Raw genomic sequence first — 27181 nt, 5'->3', positions numbered from 1 at the left:
AGGGTTTGGACCAGGCAATCGAACTAAATGGGAAACCGACAAAACAGCAATGCCACCAATTGTTCACTGCCATGCCAAGATTGGCTGTCAACGCATACTGCTTCAAAACAATTGTCACCAAACCAATCTTCTACAGGCAACACACAAACAGCATTGAGCTCTCACGTGTCCTATCAAATCAGCGAGTGATACCATATAGAATGGAGTTCAATAGGACATACCATTATGAAAGGTAAGAACATTAAGCCGGTCGAAATCACTATGGCTAGTACCATTATTCACACTGTTCGGTGACAAACAAACAGCACCAAGAGAACTGAAAAGCTGAAAAGCATTTTGACAGACTGAAATGTCCTCGACAGAAAAAATCCAAATGAAATATATAGTAATACATTTCTGAGAGCGGCCATAACAGTGCCTGACAACTCCAGCCGGCAAAAAGAAAAGGTAATTTCTTCAGAATTCATGCATATGTAATCCCCAATGTGACCCTGGGGCACGTCAACCCCTCATACAGCCACTAAAATTCAAATGAGAACAGGCTTTATTCTACAGAGGGCTGGAAAAATGGAACATGGTGACTGAAAGAGGGAATATTCCTGGAACTTTCTTCGACATATATTATAGATTTTACCTGAGATGTGCCAAATTAAGCTCGGCTATATCTTGAAAATTCTTGGCTAAAGCCAAATTAAAATGAAACGCATGAATTTCGAATATCAAACTTTTTTCCATTTCTTGTCATTTAGCCATTCATTTACTTGCAAAACAGGGTTCCAGCCATTTTTTATTTTATAGATATTGAAAATATTTTTAGGGCAAGTTATTTATTAGTATCAATAGATGTGAAGTTATTGGAGTTGTTTCAATGAAACCTTTTTTTCAGGGTAGTCACCTAAATGGTCAAAATGTGCTTTTAAATATTTTGTCTTATGTTCAATATAATACATTTTAACTTCAAATAAAATTGAGCAAAACAAAATTTTTATAAAATGTATAACGACTACAACAAAATAGTGCATTCAAATATGTCATTCAACATAAGCCAAAAATACAAATAAACTAAAACTGCTGGATTATTATAGGCTGCACTACAAAATGATTGAAACAAAAAACTTCCATGGAAGCCAAGCACGCTGAAGCTGACTGACAAGTCTTTTTAAACTAGGGATGCTCCGATCCAATATTTGTATCGGGTATCGGCGTCAATACATAATAAAATTCTAGATCGGGTATCGGTGCAATTTGTCACCGATACCCGATCTGACATCAAATTTGTGTTAGACGATGTAAAAGCTTATGGAGACACCGGCGCTTAAACTCTCGAGTGGGCGGCTGTGCTTTGCGCAACGTGTGACATCATACGCTAGCAACGTGCTCTGTACGTAGTGCACGTGAACAAGTGAACATATAGCAGCGAACAGCATGGAGCGAGCCAAAATATCTGTCATTTGGAGTTATTTTACAACAGCTACGCCAATAAGTTCCACCGCTTTCATTGTTATGGATGGGCAACCGCTGTCCGTCGTTGCGAAAAATGGCTTCAGACTCCTTATAAACCACCTGGAGCCGCAGTATGACACGCCGAAGCGTAAATATTCATCTGATATTTATCTCTACCTTGAACTGTACCGAAAAGTCTGCAAACACATATCAGAAAAAATTTAAGATGTCAATGCGGTGAGTTTTACAACAGATATCTGGAGCTGCGACGTGTCCCCTGTGTCGCTTTTAAGTTTAACAGCACACTGGTTGGATGAGAAATTTGTGCCACAAAATGCCACGTTAAATGCAACAAACATGTGCAGTTTTACTAAGCTAGGGAAGCTAGTGTTTTATTCATCTGTTTCTGTGTTGGATGTTAAATTTTATTTTCACTTAACTTTAGTTTAGTTAAGTGGACTTTGCTTTAGTGACTAAAGCATTAAAAAGATCTGATTCGTGTCATTTTGAATATCTAAAGCAGTAAAGCTATTACTTTTTTGCTCGATTTCAAATGCTTTATTGCGAATTGATTTTTTAATTATTTTTGCACTTTCTTAAAAATTATTAAGAGATTTTGTTTCCATTTATTTATACCCGTTTATCAAGCTAGTGAAGCTGTTGTTATATTCAGCTACTTAATTTGCTATTAAGTAATTGTGCACTTTAAAATTTTTACCTTAGTATCGGATCGGTACTCTGTATCGACCAATACTGAATCTCAGGTATCGGAATCGGAAGCAAAAAAGGTGGATCGGAGCATCCCTACTTTAAACCCCGCCCACAAAAGATGACTGTTCTCTCAGAAGGTGCACTAGGGATGCACAAACATAGCTTGACATTCCAAGCTGTTTAGTACAGGGAACTGTGAGCACGCCACCACTGTAAGATGTCAAAGGATGTCGGGAGTGGCAGGGCTTTAGACTGTCCACTCCCATCTTATATACACCATCTTGATCACAACAGACGTCATGTTCGGTAAAATTTATTAGGGCAAATTTCACTTATTTTTTGCCTAAATAATTTCAGTTGCCGAACATTCGGTTGATTGTAGTGTTGTCCGATATTCTGTATAGTAAGCTCGTTCTAGCACCAGCCTGTTCATCACCAATACACGACAGTATCGAGGGGTGGGGCAATTAACATTAACAAGTTAACTTCAGCAGGTGCAGTATAAACGGCAAGTTTTCATGCTGTGCCGGTGTAAGGCTTGACGACACGTCAACAGCACCAACTGGATAGACATGTAATCCAGGAGTAACCTAGAATATGTCAGTGGAATAAACATTTCCATGCCAAGAAAATGAACGTTCCTAAGACAACTATTACATTTTCAGCTGATGTAGCTGATACATGGAAATTTATGCATTTGGCACACGCTTTTATCCAAAGCGACTTGCATAGAAACAAAATGTATAGAAAATTGCTAAGTATGTGCAATCCCCTGGGATCGAACACACAACCTTGCCGTTGTTAGCGCCATGCTCTTACCACTGAGCTACAGGATTATGACCTTTACCAGGATTACAGAAACAAAGTCTGTATGACTTTGACACATTTAACATTAAAATATACATCTAAACCATGAACTACTACCTGTATCCAACACCAAAGCTATATTATTTTCTTCTGCCAATATCACCCTAATCAAACAATACAAAAAAACTATATGACCAACAATGTGTGCCATTAAATACAAAGACAATGCTTTACATATAAAAACATGCTATAGCCAAGATTGCAAAACAAATGTTACATCAAGTCTCTAGACTGTGAGGATATATTAATCTGCTGGAGTTTCATGACAGAGCTGTACGCCGCTGTGCTGGGCAATACGGAGCTGTGCCGAGCAGCCCCTATAGAGAGACCACTCTCTGCTACAAAAATAACCCCTGTACGAACGCCTGAATTATTCATTATGCAGAATATTAATCATGAATGGCCGTTGCTTTAAATAGCTTTCCATTTTAGTTGTGCAACTTAAACAGTCAGGTGCAATGAAAGTGCAAGAAATTAAAGCAGGACAAGAATGAACTAGAACAGACAAGGAAATGCCCAGATAATAACAAATTATTCTGTCCATATCCGCGAACTGTGCTAGGATATGTGGTTTGGCACAAAAAAATGCATTTTAGTAATATACAGGACACAAATAAATGGATCTGACGTAACTCATACTTTTTTCCTGCCGTTGAAAACAAACAAAAAACTGTTGCTGTGATAAAAATCCAAAGTCCAAAAGCACAGGGAAAACAATCTCTGCCTTACACACAGAAGACAAATGTGCTTCTTTTAAAAGCTACACAGCAATGTGGAAGTTTGGCACTGGAAGAACACACGGATTCTATTATGGGATGTGTATCGGACAGTGACAGCAGTGAACAACACACACTATGGGTCCTGCTGATAAAAACCTGCTTCTCTTATTACAATGACTACATATACATGCACCATTATAATGCGATTTAAATAGGGTTTTGGCAATACTGCGATTACACTTTACCTCATGTAAACGCAATCATTAGATTTAAATAATGCGATTAAGCTCATAATCACAGTGAGCATAATTGAAGTATCATATGTGAAGTATGTTGGTTTGTAAAACGGCGTGTAAACATCTTAATCACATGTATGCTGCTCTGATCAAGATGCGCATGTGCTTCTGTCACGCACCTTAAGCGCAAATTCATGGTAAACATGACTAGGGCTGGGTATAAACAATCAGATTTTTGCATTGGTCCATGCATTTGTACTAATCAAGTTAATGTCTCTGTGTGTGGTGATTTATTCATGTGAACTGAGACCTGCGTAATTGTTTGGATCTATTGCTATATATAGTTAGCGAAATGCTAACTATAGGCTAAAATGCTAAACGTCCACACAAAGATCAGAAAAAGTCATGAACGAGTGTTACCAAGTGACACAACAAGAGCTTAATTTAAATAACATTAAAAGACAGCTCTGTCATAGCTCTGACTTCTGCATTTTGCACCCCTCAAAATATTGTTTACTTCGTAATTAACTTTATTGCTATTGCAGAGTACATCGCTCAGCACATGTTTAGCCATATTAGCATTGTAGCTCTATAAAGGCACGTTTAACGACACAGGAGCTGTATTACTACATGACATATACACAACCAGCCACACTAAAGCATCCAGCTATCCCCAATACTGCATTATTTGATAAAAGCGATGTGACCACGCGATGTGATCAGGTTTATTTTAGGGCTGCAACAACTAATTAATAAAATCGATAATCAAAATAGTTGTGAACGAATTTACATATATGCCACACTGCCTGCATGTGTTTAAACAGCCACAAAGGCTTTCAGTGTTCGGACATAATACATACATACATACTGTAAACCTTATAGGGACGCCAGGCAGGATAAAGTTTGCCGGCTGAAGTCCTAGAAGTTCAGTGTACAGATAAGGAACGTACCGAGCACAATTTTCTTGCATCATTCTCACACGCCAAAAAAAATTCCGATTATTTTTTTTAAATTCAAATTACTCAACAAATTGTTCCAGCCCTACACAAAAGCTCATCTGGGTTTGGAATAGCATGACAGAATAATCATTTTTTTGATGAAGCGTTCATGTATAATGCATGTATAATGCAGTGTAAATAGCAGCACCAGACTGGAGCCGAGTGTTCAGATCTGCTGCTCATCCAAAGGGCAGCAGATGGGCACAGCATCATGCTGCTATAGAAAAACACTCCCATGTAACCACAAACTGGTTTTATGTGCTGTTGCACCAGGAAGTCACAAGTATTTGGGTTCAAAACAATCTGCGGCTCACTTCAGCAACTCGGCAGCAAAGAAAAAAAAAAAAAGAGCAAAGCCCCGAGGGTTTAAGATGACAACCTCACCAAACCTGTCCCAACAAAGTGGAAAAACACACCCCCTTTAGATCAGACCTTCCTGAACAAAACCAGACGAGCGAATTCTGATAAAGACTTAGATAGGCTGACAAATTAACATCACAACAACTTTAAATACATCAAGAGCTTATTTACAGCACTCAAAACACATGTTTTGCTACAATTCAATAACCGCTACGTTTTTAGTCTAACAAAAGTGCCCCCGAATAGTCTACAGACAGCGTGCATGAAAGAAATGTAAAAAGCTGAGTAGTGGAAATGAGTAGAGTGGTCAAAGTAGGGTGCTTAAAGCCTTTGTGCGACGCTCTCGGGACCAGGACCGCCGAAAACAAAGAAGTGTCAGAGCCCCGCAGTGGACCTCCTCTCTTTGGTCTTTGGTTAGGTATGCTTTTCAGTCAAGCACCGGCCTCGGCCCTCCCCCCTTCCTGTCCCCGCATTTCAATGTAAATAGGCCGACTGAATGGCTGCAGCTGCCCTATCAAAAGGACAGTGCTGCTAAAGGGTCCAGTCATTGAGATTCAGCCAGGCCACATATCCCCACCCCCACACATCACAAGAGCCGAACGGCAGCCAGTGGCTCGCAGGAAGTGCGCTTCAATTTAGAAAATGGCCCCTTATAAACCTAATAAATATACGGTTTTATGACACATACGGGAAATGATGCAAGACCAATTTCTAACGGTTCCTTTTACTTGTCTTTTTTTAATACAAGCCATTATAATGCACTATTTTTTAGTTGCATTTTGTGTGAAAATAGCTAGGCTGCAAATGACTGGACACAAATGCACAATTATTTGTTATCCTTAAAATAAAAACACTACAACTAGTACACTATCCAGAAGACACATGTGTGGCTGCTTCCTGAAAACGAATACATTTGTGATCGAGGTATCGGCATCAACCGAATAAGAGATTTCGCACCATATCGCAAAGAATTCGATAACGAGATGTTTAGATCTTACATGTCTGCAACTCAAAATAAATCTCTGTAAGAGGAGAATGCTAACAACAGTCTGTGCAGCTCATATGGATAATGCATTACTCAGCCCTCAGCACAACCCGCACCAACAACACCCCCCCCTCCTCCCCATGTTCTCGACCCTGTTCACATTTGCCCACGCGAATGAGGTTTCTCCACCCCCAGCATCCACACATTCCACGTTTACAGCTGAAATTCACATCATCAAGAGGGTAAGAGCTAAAAACATTGGAAGTCAGAATTGCTTGGGAGTCATTTTCAGACTTCAATTACCCTGAAATGATTAAACTTAAAATATTTAAAAACAATTAAATAAAAGCTTATAATTAAATGTTTCAATATTTGTTTATGGAAATGATGTTTAATGAAATAAACGTTGCTTTTTTAATGATGTCGCAATTTAAGTACATGTTATAATTAGGGTAGGCCTATAGCTTATCAAAAAACAAGATAGCCTACATCATATCATGTTTTTATTATTAATAACGCAAAGCAATGCGAGTAAACAAAAAAGCAAATAGAAAGCAATGGACAAAAAGTACAGAACATATTTGATCTTGCGCAGGGCGAATTAAAAAGCCGCTAATAAAGCATACTGCCAATATTAGCTTCCTGATATACTTTTAAAGACTATTAATTCTTTTTTTAAATATATTGTTTTAGTAACTTAAAAGGTTTTAAATTAAATATTAAAATGAAAGTCATTAAAATTATAACAGTTTTTGTGATTTTTTTCGTATAATCGACTTTTGTTTTCAGTGTCGACTACTAGGAGCTGTACTGTTTAAATGAATAGTCGATTAGACTCACACATGCCTAATGTAAACACAAGCTTTCATTCTGAATGCTATTGATCCTTTGACAGGCTTACTTAATACATATATTAACATCAAGATGATGATCATTTTTTAATGCAATTAACATGAATAAACTAGGGAAATATATGTTGTTTGCAACCATGGCAAGATAAAAAAATATCGTAGACCAAGCAGCACATACTATCAAGCCTCTACATAGGTATAAAAGATAAGCCTCCATTCAGAAGAGCTAAAACTAAATGATAAAAAAACCACTGAGTGATAATATATAGAGAGAAGAAATGCGGCAAAGAAGAGAGCGGGGAGAGAGAAGCATCTCTTTTGATGTGTGAGAGTTGGAAAGAAATGTTATCAAACGCACTGCGGTGGAAGCACAACCTCCGCCCGAGTGAAGAGGCAGAAAAACCTTCAAACCTCGAATCAAGTGCCCTGTCTTAGAGGATGGCCGATGTGGATGACATTCAGTGTTATGTGCATTTGTATGCGTGTGCCAAAGTAAACGAGAGTCTCAGAGGGGTTTAAATGGCATTTGGCTGTCCGGGGCATGTACAGAGGCCTATAAAACATTTACAGTGCACGAGAGAAGCGAAACACAAGCGAGAAGAGCAAGCTTTCCTGTTTACAGACTATCGCTATGCAATGAGAAAGGGGAAGGCCAAAGGAAACCAGCACACAATAAGTCATGTGAATGATGACTCAAACTATTACAACCCGCCTTTGGCATTTCCCACAGTGGGAAGTAAGATTACTTCAGCACTCATTCTGTTCTGAGAGGTTGCTGAGATATGTCAACACTTCAGGTAAGAGCTCACTGATAAGTGTTTGGTACAGCATACGTAGGGCTTAAGTCATACAAGCCTTCACATACAAGCCCTTGAATTAGTGCTAGTTGATAAGCCCCTAAGAAACAAATTTCCTTCCTGACTTTTCCCAAACTTGTGATCACCGAACAAGGAAATTATTTCATAAATATTGCAGTCAGATTTCCATTTATGCTACCATTACTAGATTAAAAACAACGCATGTTATAGAAAATATCCTATAACATTACAAACACATCCTGAAATGTGCAAGGAGCTCAATGGAGAATTGCTTACGGAGCAATATTCTTGAGGATTAAATGTTTTAAAACAGAGCACCACTAGAAAAATGCACAAGCATTCACTAGAGCTTCTATTATTCCTCATAACTTTTCTAGGTCAGAAAAAATGACTGCTTTAACATTCCCTGATAGTTCCAGGTTATCCATGGGAACCCTGACATTTTCCAAGTATCAGCAGAACAACATGGAGCGTCCTACTAGATAAATCAAGCCAATATTACAGCACACAATTCAAAGAACAGCTGTCTGCACACGCTTTAATCTCAAACACATACAAACCAGTTTATCTGAAGGCATATTCATATATGTAATGCAAGTACATTTAGTGGAAGACCAGGTTTAAATCACACTGACCTTTAAGATCTTGTATTCGCTAACAAAATGGCTAAAAACAAACCATGACATGACTAACCGCTGGCTAAAAACTGTGTGCATCTGCTGACCTAAATAGGCCATATTTCTTATGGTGACCAAGCAAAACATGGTTTTGCATCAAAACCACAGAAATACTTTCACATTAAACATGCTGCCATTTAGAAAGCACCAAGATGCCATCACAAGTTCTGAACTTTGTCAAGAATTTGTAATCCCCGACCACAGGATCATGGAAGAATCCAATGGCATGGCTATGTTACGTACTGAACAGAATTTGCTCAGAAAATGCAGCACCGAAGGAAAGATAAAACGGTTCAACGTGACCCCGCAACCTCAACAAAAATCCATTTCCCTTTAGGGGAGAAGAACAATGACCAGTACTCTTAAAACACAATAAGAATGAGGTAGTGAAACAGGCCTGCAAACCACAGATTCAATATACTATTACCCAAATATAATACTTCAGCTAAACCCCGTATCTCGGAAAGTATCTTTCAACGTGATCTGGAAAAACAATCAGCAAACTGGCAGTAATCGGCGAGGCTATCTCACGCGGTGAAATGGAAAGAGGTATTTTGCAATGTTTCTACTTAAGGCTTGACTTCAGGAGACATAAACACAACAGCCAGTAAGGCAGGGATGTAAAGTGGTAGCCGAGTATGAGAAGAGAGGGAGAGAGTGCTAACGCCCCAACATCGCCGCAGTGATGTTCCACTGCACCAAGAGCAAAACTACTAGACCTGTTTACACCATCACAAACTTACATTTTCCTTTCCAGTATCCTTTGGAGAACTCTGGTAAAGCCCTGCTACAATGGATGTCAAAGTAAACAAACCAATCTCTGATGAACCACAGAATATATAAACAAGCACGTACACATTTACACATGCCCACAAGCCAGCACAAATGTGTGCTTCACAACAACAAAGTTCAAGCCCTACATCAAAATCGTGGACCCCATGATCATAGTTACAGATTAACCACACAAACAACACCACATTTACATTGAAAATGCCCTTTATGGTGTTAAATTGTACATTTTAAAACTGAACAAGGTTTTTTTTTTAACAAAAGCATTCAAGCTTCACGTTTTTCTTAAATCTGCTCTAATTCCCAACTTAAACATCTGACTATCAAAAGGCAAACCAGAGAAAAATATACACATTTCCATAACAATATGACCAGTCCTACAAATCTATATATTACCATCATATCTCAGATTCAAACTGCAGCGATGCAGAAGTTTAATATTTACAAAAAACGTTAGCCCGATTTTATATCGTATTTACTTCGTTGATCCAGCAGTTGACCTTATAAGCATAAAAATCAGCATATGACGAAAAAGATTTGCTCTTACATAGGAAATAAACACGAATGCCCTTGAAAATATATGTATACTAAACTGCCCATCCCAACGGATGATTTCTGCAGGGCAGCAGAGCTTGTCTGGCCATATCCGATTCCCAAAGAGAAAACGACAACATGACGAAGATCTTTCCATTTCTCACACTTTTTCAGGCTTGTGTTAAACGCACACCGTCAATTTAGAGCCACGCAACGCTTTCTAATGCAGAAAGCAGTTAAATCCGACAGAACTAACAGAGATTTGTTGCAATACGCAAACATTTCCTCGACTTCTGGGTGGGGGAGGGTAAATAAACTCCAGTTAGCAGCGGGCTAAAGCCGTTAGCGGGCTAATCTTGAAAGTCGACGACTGAACGAACTGCCAGACGTTTTTCACAGAGCAAACATCGTTATAAAAGTGTAATTAGCAGATAATCAAACGTACCTTTTCCGAAATGTGAACTACATCTACAATATTATTCTTGGTATTCCTTCCCGATGCTTGTTTTTCCCATTTGAGGCCTTCTGATTCAACAAGCCCCGTTGGAGGAACATCCGAGGAGCGCGACGCTCATCTCAGTTCGCGCTGCGCTCGAGCCAGCGTGCTAAGCTAATAACCGAATACCTCCTCCAAAACGCGATGGTTAAAATCTCTCCGGGACCCGATAGACTAGTTACAGAAGGGGCGATAGACTCTCCGCTCGTCCCTTTAAAAACCAGCTGGCCTCGGTAACGTTAATTTCACCGATTTTGCTTGATTTGACACGTAAAAATAAAATTCCGCTTCGAGTTAATCCTCTACGTCCGTCTCCTTGCGAACCGTTTCGATCGGCCTTTGACTCGCGCTGACGCTGAAAGGACGCAACGCGCTGATACGCGGATCGTGATAGGCCGACGCGTATGGGCGGTCACTGTTTGTTACCCAGCGCAACGGTGAAGTGAAACCGCTGCCATCGTGGCTCAAGCGAAGGGTGCTTCCATGTTCTTTTCAACGGCGATTTCGAGCCAAAATGGCGCAGTGGCGTGTATTTTGCGTTAGAGGAAAATGGAGATTCTTGCTGGATGTGTCCAGAGAAGTAGGCTGAGCAGGATTTGTTAGAAGTCGAGCGAAAGAACAAGCGCGATGATATTTTCAAGACGTCACGTTAGTTCCTCTTGTTTGGTTCGTACCGGCTGAACGTTTAACTGTTTATTCAAGAATCTTCTTTGATGGAATGACAAACTGTTCATCAAGGACCGCAGTGTAACTCGATGTTTGCGACATTGCGAATTAGATTTTTGTTCAAAGCCGTATTTGTGTTTATATATTCAAGCAATTTTCTCACTTATTTTGCTTTGACGTCACAGTTTATGTCTTTCTTGACCGAGAGAAACACAATGGTGCCCTCTGCTGTATAGAGCCTACAAATATATTCGGTGACTGTTAACAAACTTGTAATGTGAATATATGAAAATGATTATTTTATATATTTTCTTTTGAAATCAGAATAAAAATGTACTTTCTCTATTTATTTATAATTTCTTATGTTTTCCTCATTGGGGAACAAGACATTTAGTAAGAGAGGTTGTAACAGATGACGCAAGTAACGTTATAGATTGACTGCGCTGTTATTTCAAATCCATCTGCAGATAGTCTCGAATCGACCGCACAAAGACCCGCGTGTGTAAAGTTTTCCCGGATTGTTTCTCTTTCGTGCACGTTGTAATATCATTACAAATGAATAATATTTTGATGAAGAATAATAATGGTCTGACTTCATAAACACGTTTAAGGTCGCCCCTCTGACGACCATTCCGGTGCATTATGGGATTAATAGGGAGCGTAATTGCACTTGTCGACAAAACGAGTTTGAGAACGGGACAGCCCTAGACATGCTGATACGCAGGTCATATTCAAAAAATAAAAAGTACGGAGACGACAGTTTTCAGTCCACATCCTGCGCTTTCTCGCGTCGTGCCAGGCTGAACTACATTTCCCATCGGCCCTTTCGTTCATCTTCGTCTGACATGATTGGCTGAGCCCGAGGGTGAAAGTTCAACAGAATGTGTTTCTGAAGCCTGTAAACATTAGCGTCGACGTATTCGCTAGTTAAAGCCGCTTTAAACTATGCCAATAACCGCGCCAATTAAATAACCGACACGTGTTTTATTTGCTTATCATACATCTGGAGCGAAAGACGAACTTCTTCGTGTTAGTGCAGGGATATTTAGCTGTGCTGTGTTGGGTAACAGCACCAGCAGCTGAAGCACAACGACAGCTATGTAACAGCAACTTTTCAGAGAGGTCATATGAAAGGCTGACATTCATTGTAGTATTAATACTAATTGTAGTATGCATGTAATACAAACAACGCCATAAAGCAGCGTTTAATATGGCAGCGCTACTTCTACATCTTGGTAGTAAATGTTACGGCAAACGCGTTTTTTCTCTGTCATCTCGCATCATCTGCTTTCAAAACAGAAAACTGTTTGAGAGCAAACACGTGACTATAAAACCAGGACACGTTCAGGTGAGAAACCAGCTTTGATTCATTCGTATTTGTAAAAGTTATATGTGCTCATATTTGAATTTCAGAGTAGTGACGTCAGTCTGTGCTTGATATAACGTTCGATGATGTCATTTTAATTTTATAATTGTGTGACGTCATATGGGGACGATTGATTTATTCATTTCATTTGATAGCTATAAAGTCTTGTCAAAATATCATCCACCATTATCTGCAAGACCCCAGCTTGCCCTTGTTTTACAGGGCAGCCCACCTCTGATCCCAAGACTTATTGGACTAGATTTCCAATGCGGACAAACCTTAGCCACAAAACCTGTCAGGTTGTGGAAACTATTGGGTAAGTGTTGCAGAAGTGTTTGGACATTCGCGCTTCATGATGCAGAGCTTAGGTACTTTCAAGTGTTTATGCAGTTGTACATTTCAGTGCTGGTTGTAGATTAGTCATCGCACATTGTTACAAATGTGTTTTCACATCCGTCAGGTGCGACACGTTATTTCAGCACATCCAACAGAAAACATGAACAAAAAGATGGAGGAAAAGGCAAATCTCCGGAGGAAGATGAAGGTATTTTCTGGATTTTCATTCCTGACAGGACCGTGACACAAAGAGCTTTATTTCACAATAAAAACGGAATCGTATTGCCTACTTACCAAAGAAATATACATAACCTAATTTTTATTGTTAGAGGAAAGTTACAGAGTGATTTGAGAGACTTTTGTAACAAGCACTTGGGACAATAGTCTAAAACAAGTTTGTTTCAGAGAGCCATGTAACAGATTAAACCCCCATCAGAATAGTTAAACTTAAAAATAAATATCTTTCTTTTCTAGAGGAGAAGAAGAGACGTGAGCAGGAGGATCAGATGTACAGGGAGAGGCTGCGCACGCTGTTTATTATCGCGGTCATCATGAGCTTACTCAACTCCATCAACACCAGCGGCGGGAATATATCCTGGAATGATTTCGTCAATGAAATGCTGGCCAAAGGGGAGGTGTCGCGGGTACAGGTGGTGCCAGAAAGCGACATTGTTGAGATCTACCTTCACCCTGGGGCGGTCATCTTTGGCAGGCAGGTATGTCACGTCATTTAAAGGGATACTTCACCCAGAAATAAAAATTCTGTCATCATTTACTCCCCTTCGAGTTGTTCCAAATCTGTAAATGTATTTGTTCTGATGAAAGATATTTGTAAGAATGCTTATAACCAAACATTGACTTTATACATTAATACATTATCACAAAGGAAGACATTTCGAAGAATGTAGGACAGCAAAAAGTTCTGGGGTACTTTTGACTACCATTGTATTTTTTCTAAGTGGGGGGGAAATCTGTCTGGTTATAAGCATTCTTACAAATATCTTTCTCTGTGTTCATCAGAACAAAGATATTTATAAATATTTGACACAACTTGAAGGTGAGTATCCCTTTTAAATCCGTGTGAAACCTGATTTAGACTGGTGGATGCCAGTTTAAACCGCATAGATATCCTCTATCAATCTGTTACAGAGACTTGCCCTGATGTACCGGATGCAGGTGGCCAATATCGACAAGTTTGAGGAGAAGCTTCGAGCGGCTGAGGAAGAATTAGACATAGAGAACAGAGACAGAATACCAGTCACCTATAAGCGCACAGGCTTTTTTGGGAAGTGAGTAATTCTCTGATCGACCCAGCAGGACGTGATTAATTCCAAATAACTTGTTCAACTCTTTCACCTCACACAACGAATAGTGCCTTAAAAACCTGTAATATTACAGTGCCCTGTATGCCCTTGGCATGGCTGCCATTGGGGTCGCAATCCTCTGGTACATCTTTCGACTGGCAGGAATGGGCGGCAGAGATGGCGGCTTTAGTGCATTCGTAAGTGTAGTGTCCTTCAAGATTTCCACTAGCCCTTCTTTATTGTAAATATGGTTTTCTGGTGGCAATTAATCTCCCTGTACCATCAGAATCAGCTGAAAATGGCTAAATTCACTATTGTCGACGCAAAGTCTGGGAAGGGTGTGAGCTTCAAAGATGTTGCGGGAATGCACGAGGCCAAGATGGAAGTCAAGGAGTTTGTGGACTACTTAAAGGTAATGGCATTGTAACGGCAGGTCTGTTTTTTGGTTTTCCAATCGCTCATCTGTCATTCTAAGTATTGAATCTGTTTTTCTGTTTGAAGAATCCAGACAGATACCTTCATCTTGGGGCGAAGGTGCCCAAGGGCTCTCTACTCCTGGGACCTCCAGGCTGCGGAAAGACTTTGTTGGCTAAAGCTGTGGCAACAGAGGCTCAGGTTCCGTTCCTTGCTATGGCAGGTTCAGAGTTTGTTGAGGTGATCGGAGGTAAACGAGACTGAATATGTAGATTATTTTGTAATGGGATAATCGGTTCTTTATATTTAAACCTGAGATGTACCGTATTTGCGCAGGTCTTGGTGCGGCAAGAGTGAGAAGTCTATTTAAAGAAGCCCGTGCCCGAGCGCCGTGCATCGTCTACATCGATGAGATCGATGCTGTGGGGAAGAAACGGTCTACCAACATGTCTGGCTTCTCCAACACGGAAGAAGAGCAAACCCTTAACCAGTTACTAGTAGAGATGGATGGTGAGAATCTAGACTAGTCTGATAAATATATAGTCTTCAAACGGACACTGATGTTTGTGTTTTCTCAGGGATGGGTACCACAGATCATGTGATTGTCCTGGCTTCCACCAACCGGGCGGATATTTTAGACAATGCTCTCATGAGACCGGGCAGACTTGATAGACACATATTTATAGACCTGCCGACTCTTCAGGTAGTGTAGGTTTATAAAAGATTACATGTGATACATAGCACTGTTGAGGCAATAGTAACGCATGAGGAATATATTTTGATTGTCTTGTAGGAGAGAAAAGAAATCTTTGAGCAACATCTGAAGATCCTGAAGCTTACTCAACCGGCGGACTTCTACTCTTTGAGACTGGCTGAGCTGACACCGGGCTTTAGTGGTGAGTGGTGTTTTTGATGATTCCAGGTTGCATATAGCTTTATTTTTTATGATAAACAATGGCAGTCAAATGTTTATTCACAATTTTACCACATTTTGGAAAAATATTTAAGCTCATTAAAACTGTGGAATTACACAAAAAGGGAACTTTGAGAATTTTCTGGCGACTAAATAATCAAAACAAAAATAAAGTTTGTTATATTTTAGCGTCTTCATTGTAGTCAGCTTTTGCCTGGAATTTGCAGAAATGTTAAATTGTCATTTTATCAAGTAGCTTCGTGGGTTCTACCCTGAGATGCTTTTTAAACCATATTGAATGATTTCACGTATATTCTGTGCTGTTACAGGCATTCAAGTCATTCATTCATTTCAAATACATTTTTATTTAAAAAGTAGTGAAAGTGACCTCACAAGTCACTTTGTAGTTTAGTTTGTAGTAAAAAGAAGTTTGCATTTGCAATATTATATTTTTGTCTACAAAACAAATTTCAGACATTTGAGTACAGCCCACTTTGCAAGATTTAAACACTGGTCTAGATTAGAAGCACTTCCGGTTTTAGCTTCAGATCAAAATCTTTTAAGATGATGGGAAACATTTTCCTCAAATATTCTAAAACTTTAAACTAACTAGTAAAAATATACTATACCAGTCCAGAACTTTAAATAGTACCTTCACCAATTGCAGATTTCAGTACCGGATGACAAAACAATTTGCCAAGAAGGTTTCAAGACAAAACAATGTTATAATCATGAAATAAATACAAAGATTGTTAAAGTCCATTTGAACCGGATCGTTTTTACTTCTGTATTCCGAATCATTTCTGAGTTAGATTAAAGCTCTCCCCTGAATACTGTGAAAGAGTTTACAAGTGTGCGTTGTTCGTATCACAGGGGCTGATATTGCCAACATCTGCAATGAAGCTGCCCTCCATGCAGCCAGAGAAGGATACAAGTCTATCCACACCTTCAACTTTGAATATGCTGTGGAGAGAGTCATCGCCGGTACACAGACGTCAAATCCTTCCAGTCTAAAATAATCCCAAGGAGAGGTCTTCATAATTTTTATTGTGTTGTGTATGTGTGATGTGTAGGCAGTGTGAAGAAGAGTAAAATTTTATCAAAAGAGGAGCAGAGAGTGGTGGCTTTCCATGAGTCCGGTCATGCTTTAGTGGGCTGGTTACTGGAACACACCGAAGCTGTTATGAAGGTAAACCCTGAACTCTTTACACTTCATAGCAAATGCTTCTCTGTCAAAGTGATCCAGGTCAAGTATCTGAGTCTACGGGCTTCTGCTTCCATCAGGTTTCAATAGCTCCCAGGACAAATGCTGCTTTGGGCTTCACTCAGATTCTGCCGAAAGAACAGTTTCTGTTCACCAAAGAGCAGCTGTTTGAGAGGATGTGCATGGCGTTGGGTGGACGAGCCTCTGAAGCCATTACTTTTAATAAAGTCACCACAGGTATAACACCAGGACCTGGCAACTGGCTTGTCCATGCTCATATTTCTTTGCTCTTTGTGCTGTATTAGATTTAAGACTATACCTTTTCAGCACGAGTATGTGTGTAGCAAACAGGAATAAGAACTGCTTCTGTGTAAGAAGAACTGCTTCTGTGTAATTATTACAGGCCCATGACCCAATGTTGCACACATAGAGCTTTCCTGATAAATATTTATAGCTAGCACCTGCCCATTAACTGCTCATAAGTCTCTAAAACTCGTCTTAGGTGCTCAGGATGACCTGCGGAAGGTGACTCGGGTCGCATACTCCATGGTGAAGCAGTATGGCATGACCCCCAGCATAGGTCATGTGTCCTTCCCTGATTCTGAGGATCAGGGGGCTATCGGACGTAGACCCTTTAGCCAAGGCCTCCAACAGCAGATGGACCATGTAAGTCCAAGAACTTCCCCTGCTTCTCATCTGTCTAGTATGAAGTTGTGTAAATGTGCTTGCTTATAGGAACACACGGTTTAATATCTATAGTGTGTGTGTCAATAGGATTTAGTTCAAGTAAGAGGCACAATACAGAGCGGAGGTATGTTTTGTAATTACTTTTCTCATTCTCTCTGACAGGAAGCTAAGTTACTAATAGCAAAGGCCTACAGGCATACTGAGAAAATACTATTGGACAACCGAGACAAACTCATTTTGGTAGGTTCTATCCATCACACAGTCCTGTCGATAGAGCTGTATAACCGCTTCATCTTAGCTGTGCAGTTATTGCATCATTTTCATAATGTGATCTCGCATTATTTGGTTACTCGTCTCACTTTTTGTGAGATCTTGATGCCGTTGTGGTCACAAGATGGAACAAACATGGTCAACAGGATTTGATGTAAATGAAAAAACTTTCTAAAACCAGAGGCGTTTTTTTGACAAGATGAACATGTCAAGCATGAGAAGACCACACGTTTAACATTGTAAATAAGTCAGAATGCATGAAACACTGTTGCATGGCAGCTTTAAATACTTTTTCTTGATCATAATAAATGTAATATACCATTTTATCCACTTTCCCTCAATACTTCAAACTATAAAGAGCATTAAAGCATGTTTTTCTTTCCTTTTTTATTGATGCAAAACCCATCACTTTCTTTAACGTTAGCTTTTCTACCAAGAAAATGAACCAGCCGAGTGTGCATTATGTGTTGGTCAGACAATTCTTTGCTGGGCAAATTCACAGGACAAAATTCACCTACAATTTTTATAGGCCTTAAATGTGAAAACTGATTTCGTTTATGGTGTTTTCAGCTGGCTAATTCCCTGCTGGAGAGGGAGGTGGTGAACTACGATGACATTGAAGCTTTACTGGGCCCTTCTCCGTTTGGACCGAAGAAGATGATCGCTCCTCAGAGCTGGGTGGAGGCTGAAAGAGACAAGCAGGACACTGGTGAAGATGAGCCGCGTGGATCCCAGAGACCCCTGCGCAAGAACAAGGATGATGATGCTGATGTCAACATGAACCCAGCATGAGGCTTGCAAACATTATGATAACTGGTCTTCTATGGTCACAGGTGGAAGCCCAGAAGTGGATCGCTTGCCTTTGAAGATCTGTCTGATTACCAAAAAGGTTATTTTAAAGGAAAATGCTTGAGCTTTGATTTGTAGTTGGCTTAGATGGTCCAGTTGGACTATTGGAAATAGTAACATATACACATAGTTTATCTTCCAGGCGGTTCGTTTTGACAAGTGGTTATATCTGTATTTAAATCTGTGCACTTAAATGCGATCCAGAATAGTTTTTAGTTGTACAGACAGAGGTATTGGTATTGTTAGATCACATGTCAGTGAACATGGAATAAATTATTACATTTGTGATCAATGTCCAAAGTGTGTTTATTTACCGGACCCTACACCTTACAATTACAATAGCGGTCAAAAGTTTAGGCTCACTCTTTCTTTATTCATATTTTTCCACAGTTTAGAATCATACTAACCCCATTAAAACCATGAAATAACACAAATGTTGCTTTGGGAATTATGTTGTGACTAAAAGCATCTAAAATAAATAAACTCTTTAACATCTTTAAAGTAGCCACCCTTTGACTAGAATCGTACACTTCGCATTTCATCATCCAGCTTCTTGAGGTCTCAACCTGGGAAGCTTTGTATACAGTACTGAAGGAATTTACATCTATGCTGGACTGTTATTGACTGCTTTTTATTTATTATTTGGTTAAATTCTTAAACCATTTCAAGAATATTTTTAGTAAAAATCTGTTTTTTTTTAATAAAAATAAATGTTAGCACAGTTACAAATCACAAATAAATGTGTATGATACCGTGTCCATGGTTTTATGTAGTTTCTGGTGTGATTCTGTGTTTGAAGTAATAATAATACTTTTAAGTTTAATGGTTGAATTTGACCAAAACACCACTGCACGCTCATTGTATGCGCCTCAGTTTATATCTTTACTATGAACACATGTAATGAATAACAGAGCCATCGACATTTCATTCTTTTATTTGCAACTATAAAGATGGCATTTCACAATTTATAAGAAATAAATAAAAACGGTGTGTAGTTCAATATTAAGAAACACCTAAACCGAGAACAAAAAAAGGAATTATGATTGTTTTTATGAAAAGAATCTGATCTTTGAGGGAAGGGAAGCAAAAATATTTACAATTGAAGAATCATTCATCGCCAAACTGCTATTGTGCTGCATATGAATATTATTATTATTATGGAAAAGGCTTGTTTTTGTGTTTGAATTTCAAGCGACTTACCAACGCAGGAAACTAGTCACATAGAAAAGAATGTAAGTACAAGTATAAACACACGTAATTTTGCCACTCACAAAAGTACAAAACAGTACCTTTTCCAAAAAGATACATTTTATGTTTGTATCTGTAAATGTAGAAAAAGGAAACCAATCCAGTTTTGTACTTTTTTAACGGTGTTCAATCGAACAATTCAACAGATAAAACACAATGTGCTAATCCAAGTGCATATGAATCCATAAAACATCATGACAGAGGAGCAAGCTCCAATGTGTTTGAGCCATACAATAGTTTTGTGTGAACTACGTATGTCATTCTTTGAAAGAAAATGTGGGATAATATGCTAAACTTAATTTGTGTTCCGCCGGAGAGCTCTAGTCTTATGGGATTGAAACTAAATAAGGGTGACATGATGACATTTTTGGCAAAACTACTTTAAAATGTTGCTTTTGACACAGGTTTTAAAGCCCTATGCTCAGCAAACCTCAATGGTAGTCTTCATCAAAACGAATCCCTCAAGAACATGACACACGCTTTAGAAACAAGCCTTCTGGATGCACTTCCACACGGTTCCTCTCTCCAGCTCAATATGAACCATTCTTACATTCTCGCCTACACCAAGCACCTGTCACATCATCATGTTGAAATAACTCGCTGATCCATGAAGCGACGGAAAGAGAAAGACTGTGTGAAGTTTCTCTAGTGACCTTTAACAAAAACATCATACACCATCAGCACCTCCTCAAGCAGACGAAGAGAGTTCACGTGAAGGTTTGTAGGGCATGATAAGATCTGAATGTGTTGAACGGCGCCAATCTTTAACGTGGGTCATACATGTTAGCCAGCTTTTTAAAGCGTGGTCCCCAGTCATTGAGATAATCGTAGTCCTGATCGCCGTCTGAACTGGTGGAGGCGATAGAGCTCAAACTGCCTGCCACAGACCCATCGCCCTCAAAGTCGTAGATCAAAGCCGTGTCGTAGGGCGGGACGTTCGGGTCGGCGTCTGCGGCGTCAAGACCCTGTTGAGGTTTAAAATCGAAATGATCAAAATAATTAGATTTTTGTTGACGCTTACAAAAAATAAGTATACTTCAAGTTTATTTAGTCAAGTGTACCTAAGCAAAGGTCCAGTATATTTTAAGTATACTTAAGTATGAATTTAACAAGTATATTTAGTCTATCAGCAGCATACTCTTTAACTTAAGAGTACACCTTTCTTTTCCAACTCATTTTATGTAATAGTATACTAGTTTGAAAGTAGTAACTTGAATAAACTTGGGGTACGTAAAATATAATTCAATTGTGTCGTCTCCTACTGGGTACTTAATTGAAGTGTATTTTTCTAATCCCATCTGCATGTTTTTTAACACATCTTAGGTCACTTTGCTTCTTAAATTAATGTATCTTTATTGATAATTTCTTTGGATATTTTTACGGAAAACAAGGCACCAAAACCCGAGTAAGAAATTCATTTTTTGTACTGTAACTCTTTCTCTTATTAAATGAATGTTTATTTGAAAATAAAATGGACCACTGAGGCGAACCCTGTGCAGTCTCACTTACAACATTAATAAAATCCTCGATGTCCGTGGGTTCTCCAGCGAGTTTGCGTGGATATGTGGGAGAGGGGAGGTTATGTGGAGCATCTTTCCTCAGAGGTTGTTTTCCTCTCGGCAAGCTGCGGTTTTGAGGGAAAAACCCGACGGGTGGAGGAATCACGTCACTCGGGTTCCTCAGAAAATCTATGTTAAATGCATCCTAGGGGACGAAAACATCTTTGTATAACTTATAACTTCACAACGTTTGTTGGATTGCAATAAGAAGGGTGAATTTTGGAAATATAATCTTAAAATGAAATCAAAATGGACTCAAAAATAGAGATGCAGCCGATTACTCAGAGTGATATCTGCCGATACCAATTCTGAAAATGTAATTAATATTTCTTAACTCTGAATTCATATCATCACTTATAGTATTGAACATTAATACATTAAGAATCAAATTCATTGCATTTTCCTGTTCTGTTTTGATTGACCTGATGTATCAGACGATAGTTACACGGGTGCATCTCTACTTAAAATATATATCTGTGCAATCTGTCTATAATAATATAATAAATGACACTTGATTTAATAATATCTAATGGCTGTCACCTCATCCTCTTCTCCACCTCCCTGCTCATCGTAATAAAAGACGTTGTCTCTGATGTCCTCATCAGACGCCCCGACCAGCAGATCACCGTCTCTCTTCATGTTCTGTCTCCTGCAGCCCCTCACAGCCACCGCCAGGAGAAGCAGCACTGACCACACGATACAGAGTTCAGACAGCTAACTACAGTACATATCTGACACATGACGATTGTACAATATGAATCCTGAGATCCTCTCACACGTATCTACTTACACAACAGAAGAACAATGCTGCCCATAATGAGCATCAGCGCAATGAAGCTTATCCCCATTCTGGTTCCAAATATGGCTGCTGTGAAGCTCTTGCAGTCTCCGAAACTATCGCAGGGACACACAGTGACATTAACCAGAGAGGATGAGGAGAGCGGAGGAGAACCAGAGTCTGACACGAGCACAGGAACGGAGAATTCGCCGCTCTCGATGTCTATCAGGGGCTGAAGAACAGCGTGCGTCTCTGGATGACATAGAAATAAACACAACGTAAACTTTATGCACCTTTGTTTGCATTTCAATGAAATGCTCATGATGTGTATCTTATGTTTTACCATTCAAAGTTATTATGGTCCAGTTGGCTGCCACGCTTTGGTCAACTATGTAAAAAGTGAAGGGGTCAGATTGAGGAGACATGTCCCGATCCACAGCGCTGAGCAGGAGACCCAGTTTATCTCCGGCTTGATCACTGCACACCGTCCCGCTGGAGGGGATCAGGACGGGTGCGTAATCGTTGGTTTCCCACAGAGTGACCTCCAGCGTGGCTGTCGTAAACACCCCATCAGCATCTGTGAGGAAATATCCTTGTTATTATAGTAGTGCGGTCTATCAGTCTTCTTGCGTTCCATCTTATGTTTCTCAGGTCAGAAGTTCTCACCCTGATCTATGACCTTTACGACGGCCGAGTAGATGTTGTTCTTGACATGTGGGGAGCGGATATTGAAGGCTCTCCTGACCGAGATCTGTCCAGTTGCGTGGTCGATAAAAAGCCAGTTCTCGGGATCCTCGATGATTTCATACCTGAGAGAAAATACAGAGTCTGTCTCATAAGAATACTGTTATTTCATCTCAAATTTAGCGATTTTAGGTTTGAGAAGCGATGCTGTAGAAGAACCATTTTTGGTTCCACAAAGAACCATTCAGCCACAGGTTCTTTAAAGAACCATCTTTTTCTTCCTATTTTATAATAAGAACACGTTTGACTTCTTGCAGGATGCGCAGGCTGTGCAGACAGCGTATTACATCGTAGAACTGCTCCGTGATCTTGAATTACTCTCGTGAGACTTGGAAATCTCACGTGGATAGAGTCTGCATCCATCCATGAAGTCAAATATACATATATAATAGGGAAAATCAGCCAACTTTTATTGAAAATAATATTTTACAGTTTTTAAATATTAATTTTGACGATAATCGTGGTCATCACAGAAGGCCCTGTTGGTTCCCCACTGATCTAAACATTGCTAACACAGATTAAATTGAAAACTGGACACGCAAGTGTTTCCTCAATGGTCAAATAAAATGTTTGCATGAAGCAAGGGTTTGAAAGATCCCAGCATGCATTGCGACATGTTCGAGTTGATGATGAATATTAAAGAGTATTAGTTTTTGGCTCAAATGCTGTTGATTGTCACCGTGATGGAGGTTTCATGAGTTGAGATTCACCCTCACGTTTCAAAACATGCATCAAAACTTTTTTGGAGCACAAAAGAAGACATTTTGAGAAATGTTTTTGTAATTTTGTGTCCATATAATGGAAGTCAATGGAGGTCAGTGTTGTTCAGTTACCGACGTCCTTCAAAATATCTTCTTTTGTGTTCTACAGGAAAACTAAAATGTCATACAGGTTAAAAATCACACAATGTTTTAAGGAGCCAGTCTCACCGTAGCTTGGCGTTATCCGGATCATGTGCGATGTCTGAGACGAGGACGGTACTGGGAACGGCAGACTCAGCGACAGTCACTTTAATGGGGTTTTTATAGAAGATGGGGGCTTCGTTTTCATTCATCACGATGACTGTGACTGTGGCGCTTTGTACTCGCTCGTACGGACCTTTGACATTCACTGCATTTTCAGCTGTGACGGTGAGCCGATGCTCAACCTGAGACTCAAAGTCGAGCGGCTGAAAGAAAACACGGAGGGTATTGCGATGCTGAGATCAGTTTTGGATCATCAAAAAAAGCAAACATTTCAAACCTACGAAGGCGGCGGTAATCTCACCTTAACCACAGAAATGATGCCCTGGTTGGTCACAGGGTCTGTGCGGACACCGAAGTGTCCTGCCGGATCTCCGCTTGAGATTTTGTAAATAATTTTCCAGTTTACTCCTCCTCTCTGGTCTTTATCCGTCGCATTGATCATGCCCACCTCCGTGATGTGCTTGTTCTCCAGCGCATACATTTTATACTGCGGTCAAAAAATCGTAACATGAACTTCAAAGAACATCACAGCGCACATGTTTTTGCAATCGGCCTCGGCTGCTACATACCTCTCCAGGCTGGAATTTCGGTGCGTGGTTGTTAATGTCAGAAATGCTAATGATGGCGCGGCTGACCGAGGTAAGACCCATTCCAGACATGTCAGCCACCTGCAGAGTCAACCTTATAGACTGCACCACCTGAGAACACAGCACACATCACTTGAGGTCACCGGGTCACGTCGCAGCAGGTTACCGTTCGTCTCGGTCAGAACAACATTTCTGTCTGCTGTTTATGTTTTATAGAGAAACATAAACTCACGTCTCGGTCTAGCCCCACGTCTCGTATGTAGATGACTCCTGTTTTATTGTTGATGCCAAACATGGTCTTGTTGATGCTGTTGGGTGGGACGGTCTCCTGGCCAATGACGGAGTAACTCAGAGCCGCGTTATCTGTCATAGGATCATCAGCATCTACTGCCGACACCTGCATCACTGAAGTACCTGTGCAGGAAAAAAACAAACAACAACAAGGTGATGTCATTTCCTGTCGTGCAAACAGACTGCCTCACTTAGAGGTAATGTTTAAGCAAACCCTTTCCAAAAAGTACGCTATAACTTCTTTTATTTAAAATAATAATAAAGTATACATCCAGTCTATATTTCGAGTATATACCACTTCAGAAAACGCAAGCAAACTAAATACAAACAGCATATATGTATACATTTAAAATGTCATTTGATATGCAGGATTAAAAAAATCGAATAAATACAAATAAAACCGGAGGTGCTGCTGGATCAGTGTTTACGTCTTGTGACGTGGTCTATATTTTATGTATACTTCTAAGGTAGTTGTACACTAGTTGTGTAGTCAAAGTTGACTTCTGTTCATTTAATGACTACTAAAAAGTATACTTTCCCAAACGGGATTGAAATAGTAGAATACTAATACTTTTTGTATACCTAAAAAATACTTAAGTATACTTAATAAAATAAACGAAAAATTGAATAATGACAACGTATATCACAAACAAATGTTTTTAGGAAGAAAAACAAAAAGGAATTTAAGAACTAAAACTAAAGCTGATTCTTCAATATAAACTCCTCTAGAGGATGATGCCCATATAGTTATACATTCTGTATATCTTACCTGGAACAGAGAATTCTGGGATAGAGCCGATGAACTCATTCTGTGTAAATACAGGTCTGTTGTCATTCTGATCTAAAACATAAATCTCAATGGTGGTGGGACTCTCCAATCTCTCTCCACTCGGGGAAAGTGCAAAGGCTTTGAGCTGAGGACGTATACGGCATATAAACGGTTGTTATTCACAAAGCAAAAATCCTTCAAAGGTTCATTAAACTCATTAAAGATCGTACAATATTACAAAACGAAACAAACTGTTTGCAAGTGTGCTTGAGCTATCTTTAGATAAATCCTTTTATTGCTTTGATATTTTGGTATCTGATCATTTCCTTTCATTCAATAATATACAGTTTAAGTGTCCAGTTGCTTTGTATGTATTGAAAACAGATACACGTCATTTTAATGTTTACCTTAAAGCTCCTGTGTTTTTCTCTGTCCAGTGGCATTTTACTTTTGATCCATCCCGTTTTATCATCAATTTCAAAGAGGCCTTTGGGGTCCTGATCCACCCCGGGACCCTCCAGCATGTATATCACCTCCCCGGTGAAAATCTTGTCAGATTTGATCTGTAAAAGTGGAGGTGGAAAGTGTTCAAGACACATGGTAAACAGCTTTTCTCTTTCAGAGAGTATGAGGCCTGTATGTCATGCTTTAACAGATATTTAGCATGCGTGTGCTCAAACACATGTGCCGTGCTAAAATCCTGTGAGTGTTTTATACTTTACTGCCGAGCTCTGAGTTTAATGCTCCACATGTTCAGTAAAGTCTACAAAAATATTTCTTGGGTCGAAACACATTTTCGGAGTACTTGATATATGAATTTGATATCTTTTTCAGATCTATAGTGACCTGGTGGCTGTTTGTGTACCTGCACCAGATCTTCAGGGACCTGTTTGCTGTTTTCCAAAACTCTGATTGGTGGAATGATCCAATCTCTCTTCACTCGGACCTGTGTACCTGGACTCCTGTGACGCCATGGATACAGCGCCGCTGGGTTTAGATCTCTCTGCTTTACCTGTTTACTACCGCACACCTGCAATAAACACAAGTGATCTTCAGTAACACACACATGATCTTATGCAGCCTCTAAACCTCTATTTTAAAAACATTATACAAATAGGAAAGGTTAGTTTACATAGTGTGTATTACACATTTCATACAGAAAGGTAATTAAAAGTGATTGACATGGAAATGATCTAAAACTCACTTTGAGATAAGGCTATATAAACCCATAATAAACAATACTTCCACAGCATTTAAAGTGAAATAAAAAATTACAATACCTATTTTTTCATTAAATATAACAGCGTTTATTGTAAATAGTTTATCGATGTGGGCCATTCTCTTTTTAAAATTCGTTTGCCCTCATAATCTTTAGTTAAATCTGAAAATGCACTTCTGCCCTCGAGTGACTATCCATCTCAAATGACGTCAGTGAGACGGCTTGGGAGGAGCATCCGGTAACTCCTCCCCTTCCACTGTCAGTTTGCTGCCAGTTCCATTTCAATATGCAATGGCTCCTTTTATACATCAAATCGCAGTCAAAAAACAAGCCACGCCCACTATTTTCAGAATATGGGATCAGAATAAGGACTCTAATAATCTTTTGTCATTGTTCATTTTAACATTTACAAAACGCAGTTTAAAAAACCCAAAGTAGTTGATAGCATTAACAAATATGAGTAAATGCTAAAAATTACATTGCTTACTTCACTTTGGTAATGCATTTACGTTAACAAAAATATGACTT

At 39.4% G+C, this 27181-nt stretch overlaps 3 protein-coding genes across 3 annotated transcripts in view; 1 reads left to right on the top strand and 2 right to left on the bottom strand.

Moving 5' to 3' along the window:
• Positions 1 to 11314, bottom strand: part of ankrd11 (ankyrin repeat domain 11) — a 96051-nt gene extending 84737 nt beyond the window's left edge. The window contains exon 1 of the mRNA XM_079461537.1: positions 10434 to 11314. The gene's annotated coding sequence lies outside the window, so the exon portion shown is untranslated. The remainder of the gene's footprint in view (positions 1 to 10433) is intronic.
• On the top strand, positions 10951 to 19249 carry spg7 (SPG7 matrix AAA peptidase subunit, paraplegin). Its single transcript, XM_079461547.1, has 17 exons — positions 10951 to 12498; positions 12739 to 12832; positions 12977 to 13060; positions 13327 to 13568; positions 14002 to 14141; positions 14251 to 14353; positions 14443 to 14568; positions 14658 to 14820; positions 14907 to 15080; positions 15149 to 15273; positions 15364 to 15466; positions 16357 to 16467; positions 16557 to 16672; positions 16768 to 16924; positions 17190 to 17353; positions 17537 to 17614; positions 18215 to 19249. Exons 1-17 carry the CDS (start codon positions 12361 to 12363, stop codon positions 18434 to 18436), a joined length of 2340 nt encoding a protein of 779 aa, XP_079317673.1. The 5' UTR covers positions 10951 to 12360; the 3' UTR covers positions 18437 to 19249.
• A 162-nt stretch (positions 19250 to 19411) lies between these two features.
• cdh15 (cadherin 15, type 1, M-cadherin (myotubule)) lies at positions 19412 to 26461 on the bottom strand. The gene is made up of 13 exons (XM_079456525.1): positions 26300 to 26461; positions 25842 to 25997; positions 25435 to 25579; positions 24607 to 24788; positions 24357 to 24485; positions 24089 to 24274; positions 23752 to 23990; positions 22745 to 22887; positions 22422 to 22655; positions 22091 to 22330; positions 21841 to 21986; positions 21251 to 21445; positions 19412 to 20706 (listed from the first exon to the last, which is right to left on the bottom strand). Exons 2-13 carry the CDS (start codon positions 25956 to 25958, stop codon positions 20506 to 20508), a joined length of 2157 nt encoding a protein of 718 aa, XP_079312651.1. The 5' UTR covers positions 25959 to 25997; positions 26300 to 26461; the 3' UTR covers positions 19412 to 20505.
• Positions 26462 to 27181: the final 720 nt, after the last annotated feature.

The sequence above is a fragment of the Barbatula barbatula genome (assembly GCF_947034865.1).
Source record: "Barbatula barbatula genome assembly, chromosome: 1".
NCBI classification, from domain to species: domain Eukaryota; kingdom Metazoa; phylum Chordata; class Actinopteri; order Cypriniformes; family Nemacheilidae; genus Barbatula; species Barbatula barbatula.
Note: the sequence above shows the minus strand (reverse complement) of the source record. Positions and strands in the feature narration are given on the sequence as shown.

Coding starts and splice junctions, on each gene's coding strand:
- spg7 (XM_079461547.1), top strand. CDS start 12,361: ATGGCAGCGCTACTTCTACATCTTGGTAGTAAATGTTACGGCAAACGC. Junction 14,142..14,250: donor CGCACAGGCTTTTTTGGGAA/GTGAGTAATTCT, acceptor GTAATATTACAG/TGCCCTGTATGCCCTTGGCA. Junction 14,821..14,906: donor GTTTGTTGAGGTGATCGGAG/GTAAACGAGACT, acceptor GTATTTGCGCAG/GTCTTGGTGCGGCAAGAGTG.
- cdh15 (XM_079456525.1), bottom strand. CDS start 25,958: ATGCTGGAGGGTCCCGGGGTGGATCAGGACCCCAAAGGCCTCTTTGAA. Junction 24,789..25,434: donor CCCAGAATTCTCTGTTCCAG/GTAAGATATACA, acceptor TTTCCTGCACAG/GTACTTCAGTGATGCAGGTG. Junction 23,991..24,088: donor GCATCATTTCTGTGGTTAAG/GTGAGATTACCG, acceptor GTTTTCTTTCAG/CCGCTCGACTTTGAGTCTCA.